Source organism: Chiloscyllium punctatum, chromosome 1, assembly GCF_047496795.1.
Source record: "Chiloscyllium punctatum isolate Juve2018m chromosome 1, sChiPun1.3, whole genome shotgun sequence".
NCBI lineage: Eukaryota > Metazoa > Chordata > Chondrichthyes > Orectolobiformes > Hemiscylliidae > Chiloscyllium > Chiloscyllium punctatum.
This window is the reverse complement of record NC_092739.1, coordinates 35,915,644-35,927,291: the sequence shown is the minus strand read 5'-3', so window position 1 is coordinate 35,927,291 and position 11,648 is coordinate 35,915,644. Positions and strand designations below refer to the sequence as shown.

Sequence of the window (11,648 nt, the reverse complement as noted above, 5' to 3'; positions counted from 1 at the left end):
AGGAATGCGAGTAAGAAGCAAGACTAGAATGGAGGGAATAGGCTCACAACTGTCCCACCATGGACTCTGATAAAGTTACATTTTAATACCCTGTTCATTTAGCTCACAGTAGTGCCATTCTGGGGAAGTAGTTCAGTGACTACCCATGATACAACCTATTGAGATTGAACTAATTTGTAATCTATATCTTTCACAGTGCAAATATTATGTCTGTTTTCATGCTTTTCAAAGACTAATCTGAATAGGGTATTAATTTCAATCATACATGAAATATACCAATCCAGAAAGGTATAGTTGTTTTGCTGAAGGTTATGAAATGGTCACAAGGCATTCTTCATGAAATCGTCTTTATTTTCATCTCTTAAAAACATTTAAAGGATAAAATGTACAAAAACAGTTTATATACATACAATTCAGATACATATAGCAATTTTTCTGAGTGACACTCATATACATAATACAACTTTTACACAAAGTTTTCTGAGGTCAGCATAATTCCAGGTTGAAAAATTCCTCAGTACAAAAGTGTCACTGCACAGAAATTTGTTTTATTTAGAAATGCCATTACTTTTGGTTAATATTACATGAAAAGCAGCATATATCTTCCAAAATGTAAGTATTTCACACACAAAATTTCAGTACAGACTGAGCCCAGACTTCGGGTTTGGAGCTTAGATATATAAACAAAGTCCAGAGGTTCTCTTAAAAAGTCAATGATTGATAAACACTGCAGTAAAATCATGAGGAATGCACAGGCTTTCAACAGTAAAGAAAGAGTGTTTCAAATTAAGATACAAGCCAAATTTGAGACAATGTCAATCTATAGTACTTCCATATTCCCACTCTGAATATTATGTCCTCATTCTTCTATATTGTTCCTACACAGCACAGCATCGGTTCAAGAAAGATTATCTCAAACTTTGGCCAGCCACTTTACAGCCTCCAGAATCAACACTATGATAAACAGTTTCCGATCATAGGCCCTGCCCCATCCACCTTCTCGTTGGATATTAGTGAATTGTCCCCTGTTCTGTATTTTCCCATTTACACCTCCTCACAAGACAGCTCTTGTCCCTTCACTTGCCCCATTGCTGTCTGTTTTGCCTTGCACTATCATCCCTTTTGTCATCAGATCTCATCCTCTCCTCACAGCCACAAGGACTGCAGCAGTTCAACAAAGTCGCTTACCAGCACATTGACATCTGCTTAAAGGAATGGGGGATAAGTGTTGGCTTTGGCAGTGATGCACAAACCTAGCGAAATAATTTTCTAACAGTTAATAAGTCAATTCATTGAAAAATTGGCACTGATTACATTACTTGAAACAATAATATTTGAAAACCAATAGATGTTTCATTTTGATTCCTCCCTAAGTTCACAAGTCTATTATTATTTTCATGACCACATACACCTTCTGATGACCGGAAATTATTTTCCAATACTAACGGAGAAAGTTAACAAATTGCTTTCGGTTGTACAGTATCTGCTCCAGTGCCAGACCACATTCAGAATAATCGTACAAATCACATCCTGTAAAAAGAATCTCTCCATCACAGCACAACATTTCACAACAGCAGCTGGATTTCTTAGGCTCTGTGTAGACAATTACAGTGTAAGTAGGTTAAACAATGAAGTACGTTTCAGAGGATCAATACAGGGGAACTGCTCGAACAACATATCGAACAGTGATATCAGAAAGTGAGTGCCCTGCACAGAGCTTCTTCATTTCAGTGTTCACTGTACAGCAACTTCCGCGGGGAGGGGGCAATCAAGTGAATCCCATCACAGCTTCAATTCTTAGTTATGTCGCCTGGAAACTGAAATACAATTAAATGAAATATTATTTTATTTTCTGTAAACTGTATTTATTTTGATAGTGAGGCAGTTAACAAAAGGTTTAAGAATTATGCCCTGGAGCCTTTACAATGCAGAGCAGAATATCATGGAGCTGACTGTGATGGAAGGAAGCATGAAAAGGAGTTGAAGTCCCTGTTTTGATCACTGGGTTATATTGAATTGTCTGACCTCAGCTGGCTGCTAAAGGTATGACAACCATGGGAGCTGGAGCATGGTATCGCTGAGCATTCCTGCACCTGATTACCAACCAGAGAGACCCTACCTCTGCTTCGATTTACCACGCATGGGCGATGGTGAGAACAGTGCAGGATTTAGACCTGATGCAATTGTGGTTGAATAGCTTGTTAGCATTCATTGCCACAGCTCACATGTAAATACCAGATTTTGGGACAGAGTAACAGAATGCACCAGGAGCCTGCACGATTGGGCAGCAGACTGGTATTAAAGCCTTGGCGAAGGAGCTGGAGAAAAGCACTACATTCAAGCATGTTTATTCAAAGATAACATATGTATGTTCAGAAGCACCAACCTTTTCTGGATTTAATGATAATCTTCACCCACTTGGCATCGGGGTTCACACAAACTTTCTGCTCATTTTTCTTGGTGATGCTGTTAACAGAAGATAAACCGTCAAAATCTAATTCACAGAATTTGGAGGTTAAAATCACAAACACAATTCATAAAATATGTTATGTAAAGAAACTGTGGATGATCCAACATGTTCATAAAAATGTTACAGCCATCTAAATTGAAATAGAAAAATAAGGAACATTAAAGGTGATATTCTGACCCATAAACTTACATTATCTCCTGTGTCTCACAATGTGGTCCTTTGGGAATGTATTGTAAATTCTTGATAGTGCTTGGATGAATAAAATCGGAGCTGGTCTTGGGACACAGACACCGTCCTACAGTACCTGAGATTGGAATACCTGTAAATGAAATAAATTGATCTTCAAATCTGATTTTGATTGCAGTTTGGCAGAATGTTGGCATCTTATTTAAGCATTGAACTAAACAAGCATCATATTATCAATAGCATGTACCATCACTGTCTGTTTAATTCTTTAATAAACAATCAACCACCACACAGACTTGTCCAATAAATCAGCTGAAAGACAGTATTCCATATTGTATTGATTTAAAAAAAAACTAAAACACAAGATAGAAATACCTTGTGCAGCAATAGCACACAGGAGCAGGATGGCAGTCAGTACAGCTGTTGCTCTGTTCATTCTTGACTTTGTTGCTGAATAGATTTCTGCTGAAGATCTTCTGTCTACTTCAGTGTCACTCTCTCTGTTGAATGAAGTTCTGCTGAAGACAGGTCCAATAATTCTCCTATTTATGGAGCTCCCTTACTTTCATTTTGCGTGATCTCAACCAATCAAAGCTGTCAAAATTCTGTGGTAGGGAATTTCCCTGCTCCTGAATCAACTTTCTTTCATTTTGCAGTTTTAATGAGGTTCACCATGGTACGTAATTCACTGCAGCAACAGGCAGGTCACGTAAGCTGAATTTATTAAATTTAGATTTTAAGAAGTTAATCACAACTTGCACAAAATGAATGTAAATGTCACGTTTGGCAAAAATGCAAAAAAAAAGATGTGGGGGAGATGAATTTCATTGTGTCAAATTTGTCCACTGATTAGCTTCACTGTAGAAATGATATAGCTACCAGATCTACTACTGAGTGATAAATAATATTGTCAGATTTTTAAAGACATCCAACAAAAAGTTCAATGATTTTTACAAATTCTCATTGAATCAAGTCAATTAGAGTGGCAATTATACCTTTCCTTCATTATTTGTTAACTTTTAATAGCAATTAAAAATTACTAAAATCAAAGCCTCATTAATTTCATGCTTTTTATTGACTTTCTTAAAATAGATTAATATCAAGTATTCTGCAGACTAATCCAGTTCTGGATTGCACTGAGGATGGGTCACTGGACCTGAAACGTTAACTCTGATTTCTCTGCACACATGCTGCCAGACCTGCTGAGTTTTAGCAGAAATTTCTGTTTTTGTTTGAGATTGTACACCTCAGCCACTGGGGTGCTTCTCACCAATATAACAGTAAATACAAAACAAATCAATGGAACTGCATCTTCTTAGTTACAGGGAGTGTTTCTGTCTTTCATTGGCTATAATTTATTATGTGACTCTTGGACCTGAATGTTAAGGTTAGGAAAGAGGTGAACTTGTGAAAAAGTCATTCTGGATTTGTTTAGAGATGCCACTTGTAAGCAAATTTTAGTTTGAAAATGCAGTACCTTTAGTTCTGGAATAGAAATTTCTTTAAATTTCTTGTTCTTGTGGATATTTAAAATCATTTGATGTCAGACTTTATGTTGATTGTTTGTTCTTCAATCGGCATTGTTGATACAATAATTAACATGTTTCAGAAATATTCAGCAATCACTTACCACAAATTAAAATAGATTATATTTTAGATATTCATCCCCAAAATGAATAATTTCGAATTGACTGTGGAAAATTTTAGTTCCGCATTTTGCAGGTGACCCAGAGTACAATGACACTTTCAACACTTGGCATTGATCCCTGGGAAGCAAGCACGCGCAGAAGGTAAAAGTCATGGTTTACAAGAAATGGACTATCCTCTGACTTGACAATGCAAACTGCAGAATTTTGCTGACTTACAATGTTCAAGGATCAACTGTAAATGCAGTGGATGTTAAATTAATGATTTTCACCCGCAAAGCATTTTTAAAAGTTGCAACATTATCACATCAGGGCGGTCAGACATGAATACACCCAAGGGGCAGATTTAGATTTTCGGCAGCTACACAATGAGACCTCTACCCGAACTTACCTGATTTCCTGTCATTCACATGGGTTCACAATGAAATATGATTCTGGAATGCTATGAGTCACCGTACAAACCCAGAGAGAGAGAGAGAGTTAGCACAGCTCCAACCTCAAGGTGTTACTTTTTTTTAAAAGATTCCCTAAAGTGTGGAAACAGGCCCTTCAGCCCAACAAGTTCACACCGACCCTCCGAAGAGTAACCCACCAAGACCCATTTCCTTCTGACTAATGCACCTAACACTATGGGCAATTTAGCATGGCCAATTCACCTGACCTGCACATCTTTGGACTGTGGGAGGAAATCGGAGCACCAGGACGAAACCCATACATGGGGAGAATGTGCAAACTCCACACAGATAGTCGCCTGAGATTGGAATTGAACCTGGGACCCTGGTGCTGCGAGGCAACAGTCCTAACCACTGAGCCACCATTCCGCCCCCTCAGTACTGATGAGCATGTGAGCAGTGACCATGGTGAACTTTTGTGCTTTGAAAGGGATCTTCCATCCCTCAGTAGCCAGTCTCTCATGCTGTTTCATGGATTAACAAGGATTGATAGGGTAAGTGTGAGACCTGGCTCTGAAAGTATTAGTGAAGGCCTTCCCCCAGAGTGGGTATCAATGGGATTGTACAATGTACTCACAGTTTCAACAGGTGCTTCCAGTTTGAGCAGAGAAGCTAATACAACTTGTGCAAGGTGTGTACCTGGACACTTGTATCTAGCCATTTACCTGAACCCCACCTGTTCATTGAGAACTGTCAACAGTCGCCTCAATTTCTCTGCCATGCCCACCCCACTCAAAGCCATCTTCTTCTGAACTGACTGCATCCTGACTTTGTAAATAAGCCTGTCGACAAGGGTGGTGCAGTTAGACAATAGACAATAGATGCAGGAGTAGGCCATTCAGCCCTTCGAGCCTGCACCGCCATTCAATATGATCATGGCTGATCATTCCCAATCAGTATCCTGTTCCAGCCTTATCTCCATAACCCTTGACTCCACTATCTTTAAGAGCTCTATCCAATTCTTTCTTAAATGAATCCAGAGACTGGGCCTCCACTGCCCTCTGGGGCAGAGCATTCCACACAGCCACCACTCTCTGGGTGAAGTAGTTTCTCCTCATCTCTGTCCTAAATGGTCTACCCCGTATTTTTAAGTTGTGTCCTCTGGTTCGGCACTCCCCCATCAGCGGAAATATGTTTCCTCCTGCCAGAGTGTCCAATCCTTTCATAATCCTATACGTTTCAATCAGATCCCCTCTCAGTCTTCTAAACTCAAGGGTATACAAGCCCAGTCGCTTCAGTCTTTCCGTGTAAGGCAATCCTGCCATTCCAGGAATTGACCTCGTGAACCTACGCTGCACTCCCTCAATAGCCAGAATGTCTTTCCTCAAATGTTGTTGTCATAGAGTCATAGAGATGTACAGCACAGAAACAGACCCTTCGGTCCAAATTGTCGAAGCCGACAGGCATACTGCCTGAACGTTGTGGAGGCTGAGTGCCAGTTCTCAGATACCTCCTTCTGTCACCTGCGCCCCCCCCCCCCCCCACTCATATCATGACCCCATCATGGAACATCAGGTCATTGTGTCCACTATGGTCATGAAGCACATTTCATCTTGGGATCATCCCATCCTCCCCCTCCCCCCACCCTCCCACCCTACTGCCTCCAAGCTCACAGTCCCCCAACCCCACACAGCCCCATTCTACCACATTCCCAAAATCCACGTACAGAACTTCCCGGGCAGAGCCAGTGATCCTGCATGCTCCTGCCCAAAAGAAATCATCTCTTTCAACCTCAGTTCAATGGTTTTCACCCCTTAAACGGTCCCTTCTCATTTACATCACAATTCTTCAGACACTTGGTTTCAGAATTTTCAATCACCTCCTCTTCACCAGGGACATGTAATCTCTTTACACGTTCATCCTCAATCGGGATGGTCTCGTACAATCATTGAACCCTTACAGTGCAGAAAGAGGCCATTTGACCCATTGGGACAACACCGACCCTCGCAGTAACCCACCCAGAACCAGCCCTCTACTATATTCCTATTACCGCACATTTACCATGTCTAATCCACCTAGCCTACACATCTCTAAACACTCTGAACAATTTCATCACTTAACCTGCAATCTTTGGATGTTTGACAGTTCTTTTTTTCACATTTGGTTTTTGTTGTTAAGTTCAACTTGCAGACTACAGTAGGGTTTATGTTAACCCCTGTCCTTGTGTATTTTTCTAAATTCAACCTGTTCTGATTAATTATGACACAACTCAGAGCAGATAGGACTTAAACCCAGCCATAGGTGCCCTCTTGTCCTTAAATATTGTTCAAAGGAGAAACCACTAGAGATGTCTGGGAAACAATCCACGAGGGTGGCTTGCTGCTGTGCATGGGATGATTAGCCCCTTGTTACCTTTAGGATCGCAAGAGATCACAGCCCAGTCTGTTTTTACTTGCCTTTCAGCCCTATTAACTCATCCATTCACAATATTGATGGGTTAGGAAGGAGTTGTTCATACCTAGAGGAGTGCCACCTGCTTATAATGGGGTCACAGTCGACTTTGTATCTCAATGGAATACCATGTGGCTTCACGTGCTCAAAAGAGCAGCCACTTTAAGTTCATGTCTGTTTTGCAAAGCCGCAGTTTTTAAAAAGTTCTATATATGACCATCTAAAGAAATGATTATTCAAAATTTGACATAGCACATCTTCATAATTAAATACAGCTAGTGAAAGGAAGAAAGATTTCCTGTAAATTACGGGTTTTACTTCCACTAATTGGTCTGTGCTTTCTTAGACTTCCGTATATGGATCAGGTGTAAAATCAGGAACTGGATTTCTCTACAGATTATCTGATGCTCCTTGCATGAGGAACATCAATGAAATCATCAAATTTTTTATACTTGAATAGATCAATATTTAATTGTTCGTTGTTTAACGCTACTCCATTTAATGAAGATAAAAGGCTGAAATATTTCAGTAAAAATGATAGCAGGGTGGAAATTGGAGATTACTGCATCTGTCACCCATTAAATAACTTTAGATCAGTAGATCTGGCACCTAGATCTCCCCTACAGTGAAGCTGATTGAATGTAATTATGATGAGTTATTTTAAATCCAGACATATTTAATTAAGAATCTATAACATGTCCGTGATTGAGGCGAGCTGCAGAAAATTGACAATATAATTCAAACTAATGACAAAATGTCATCTGAGGAGCAGGGAGATTCCAACACAATTTCAATGGTTTTCACTTTTTGAGATTATGCAAAACAAAAGAACATGCTCCCCTTACACCCACCCCAGTCCTGAAGAGAGGTCACCCCCCAAAATGTTGACTTCTCCACCTCCTGATCCTGCCTGGCTTGCCGTGTTCTCCCAGCCCCCTGCTTGTCCACCTCGATAAATAGGAGCTTATTGGATCTCTCTTCAGAAGAACTTGATTAAACAGAGAGTGTGGTACTAAAATAGACAAAAGATCCTTCAGTATAAATCTGTTTAGCAACAAAGTCAAAGATGAACACAGTTAAAAATCACACAACACCAGGTTATAGTCCAACAGGTTTATTTGGAAGCACTTGCTCTCATAGCAATGCTCCTTCATTAGATAGCTATGGAACAGGATCATAAGCCACAGAATATATAACGAAAGATTACCGTGTAATGGAGCTGAACTGATATATTGAGAAAAACCTAGATTTCTGTTAAGTCTTTCATCTTTTAGATTGGGCCCATTCTTCCGCCTCCGCCACATCTGGTCCCTGGAGGACCAGTACCACCACAGAATACGCCAGATGGCCTCTTTCTTTAAAGACTGCAATTTCCCCTCCCACGTAGTTGATCATGCCACTTCCCGCATCTCCACCTTCGAAACCCACCCCTCCAACTGCAACAAGTACAGAACACCCCTGGTCCACACCTTCCACACGACCAACCTTTGTATATATTGCACCATCCTCCACCATTTCCGTCACCTACAAACAGATCCCACCACTAGAGATGTATTTCCCTCCTCACCTCTATCCGCCTTCCGTAAAGACCATTCCATCCATGACTACCGCATCAGGTCCACACCCCCGCACCAACCCACCCTCTCCTCCCAGCACCTTCCCTTGCCACCCCAGGAATTGCAAAACCTGCACTCACAATTTCCCCTTGCCTCCATCCAAGGCCCCAAAAGAGCCATCCACATCTATCAGAGTTTCACCAGCACTTCCACACATGGTTATTTACGGTATCCGTTGCTCCCGATGCAGTCTCCTCCACACTGGGGAGACAAGAGTGCTTCAGAGAACATCTCACGGACACCTACACCAATTAACCCCACCACTCAGTGACCGAACACTTCAACACCCCTTCCCACTCCACCGAGGACATGCAGGCCCTGGGCCTCCTCCATCGCCACTCTCTTACCACCCGACGTCTTTCGCCTAGTGACCCACCAACCCCACAGCATCAATATGGATTTCATCAGTTTCCTAATTTCCTCTTCCCCACTTTATCACAGCTCCAACCTTCCAACTCGGCACCGCCCTCGTGACCGCTCCTCCCTGTCCATCTTCCTTCCCACCTATCCATTCCCCCTTCCCCTCTGACCTATCACCATTACCCCCACCTCCATCCACCTATCGCACTCTCAGCTATCTTTCCCCCCAGTCCCACCCCCTCCCATTTATCTCTTCATCCTGGGGGCTCCCAGTCTCATTTCTCGTGAAGGGCTCCTGCTCTTCGGATGCTGCTGTGCTTTTCCAGCACCACACTCTCAACAGAAATCTGGGTTAGTTCAATGTATCATTTCAGCTACATTACATTGTAATTTTTTGTTCTAAATTCTGTGTGTTATGATCCTGTTCCACAGCTATCTGATGAAGCAGCAGTGCTCCGAAAGCTAGTGCTTCCAAATAAACCTGTTGGACTATACCCTGATGTATGTTTTTTAACTTTGTTCACCGCAGTCCAACACCAGCACCTCCACATCAAACATGAACACAGCAACATCCTGCTCCTGTGTGATGTTGCTGCATAGGGTATTGCAAGATATTGTGTTACAGGTTATCTTTATTAACTCACTCACTGACTCACTATATTCATTAATACCAATTCCTGTTCATTCATTCATAACCCTTTACTAACTCATTATTTACTATAAAAAGGTTTTATTCATTCATTCATAAAAACTTGGTTTTGTAATATATTTTACCATCATAAGATAGAACAAATTAAAACAACCCTTCCTAATTAAACAAACTTTTCAACCATTACTGCTTTTTCACATCTTCAATTCTTGTCAGCCTTTGCTACAAGCAGTGTTTAGGCCGACCTACCTCTGAAAAGGTGCCAGTATTATAAACAATACCATCCCTCCCGAGTCTCCACGAAAGATTATAATATTAATCAGCCCTTACCAACCATTTCTCAGACCTGAATAGATTCCAGAATACCAAACAGTTTCCCCAGTTAGTATGCAATGTTGAATATCTTTTAACTGGGCCACTATCCACTTAACTGACAAACCAGCACTTCCATGAAATTGTATGAATGAATGAAACTCACACCGGGAAATCTCACAATCCAGTTGCTGTAATCAGTTTGCTATCCTTTATTCTTTTATTACATATAAGTATAACTTCTAACTTGCTATTCTAACGGTGGCTCAGTGGTTAGTACTGCTGCCTCACAGCGCCAGGGACCCAGGTTTGATTCCAGCCTTGGGCGACATTCTGTGTGAAGTTTGCACGTTCTCCCTGTGTCTGCGTGGGCTTCTTCTGAGTGCTCCGGTTTCCTCCAACAGTCCAAAGATGTGCAGGTTAAGTGAATTGGCCGTGCCAAATTGCCCATAGTGTTCAGGGATGTGTAAATTAGGTGCATTAGTCAGGGGTAAATATAGGGTATGGGGAATGGGTCTGGGTGAGCTACCCTTCAGAGGGTTGGTGTGGACCTGTTGGGCCAAACAACCTGTTTCCACACTGAGGGATTCTATGAAGAGCATATAGGCCTAGTATTTTTCCTAATACTTACTAACTTAAAAGACAAAGGACTAATAACTCTTAATCATACAAGCAGACTGGACAGACACTTAATCCTATCAAAAGTAGCAGCCAGCATTTAGCACATGTTTTAATCCATCTCTTGTCTCCCAGACCCCTCAAACCTTTGTGTACTACAAACTGTAACACCATAGTAATGGAAGGTTAATGTATGTAAGAACTGTGAATAAAAAGACGAGTGTAAGAACTGTATTTCGGGATTATATTGCCGCCTCAACCTTGTACTACTTGCAATTTCTGAATAAAGAGGCTATTTCCGCTGGTTTCGGTCTTTTTTTGAATACGATCCCACAGTATGCTAATGTTTCTAATGAAAGGTTTATCTTTTCATTGCATTGTAGTACAGAAGGAGTCTTTCTGCTGACTTATTAACCAGCCAGACATATCTCAGTACACGAGTTAATTTATCATTAATGAAATAAATTGTTAAATTTATTGACAATTGACAATATATTGACAATAAATTGACAATATAGTGCTTGCTTTAACACTGAATTCAATGCTTAAACAAAATGCCAAATTTGTGACAACTGCAATCAATGCCTATCTTTAAGTTCTATTTATTTCATTCACAGATATTCCAATTCCAAGTATGCAAGGACAGTACCATTGTCCTAAGACTAACTCCAAATTTATTGATCCAAGAATCATCAAGAATTTGAAATACGTTCACAAAGGATCGCATTGTGAGACACAAGTGGTAACGTGAGTAAATGAACAGCTTCATACAGCATAGAAACAGGACCTTCAGCTGAACTCTTCCGTAACAACCAGCTTTCCTAAACTGAGCTAGTCTCATTTGCTTGTGTTTGGCCCATATCCCTTTGAACCTTTCCTATGCATGCACCTGAATGAATTCCTGATGAAGGAATATTGATTCTCCTGCTCCTCGAATGCTGCCTGACC

General features: G+C 40.9%; 1 protein-coding gene across 2 annotated transcripts; it reads right to left on the bottom strand.

Annotated features, from left to right (window-relative positions):
• Positions 1-366: 366 nt before the first annotated feature.
• On the bottom strand, positions 367-7,400 carry LOC140482191 (interleukin-8-like). Of its 2 annotated transcripts, XM_072579261.1 has the most exons (5): positions 7,213-7,400; positions 3,032-3,156; positions 2,660-2,789; positions 2,387-2,466; positions 367-1,817 (listed from the first exon to the last, which is right to left on the bottom strand). In XM_072579261.1, the coding sequence occupies exons 2-5, from the start codon at positions 3,090-3,092 to the stop codon at positions 1,798-1,800; spliced, it is 291 nt and encodes a 96-aa protein (XP_072435362.1). In that variant the 5' UTR covers positions 3,093-3,156; positions 7,213-7,400; the 3' UTR covers positions 367-1,797. The 2 variants fall into 2 exon arrangements, with proteins under 2 accessions (XP_072435362.1, XP_072435354.1); XM_072579253.1 differs by lacking the exon at positions 7,213-7,400 and having other exon boundaries at positions 3,032-3,354.
• Positions 7,401-11,648: the final 4,248 nt, after the last annotated feature.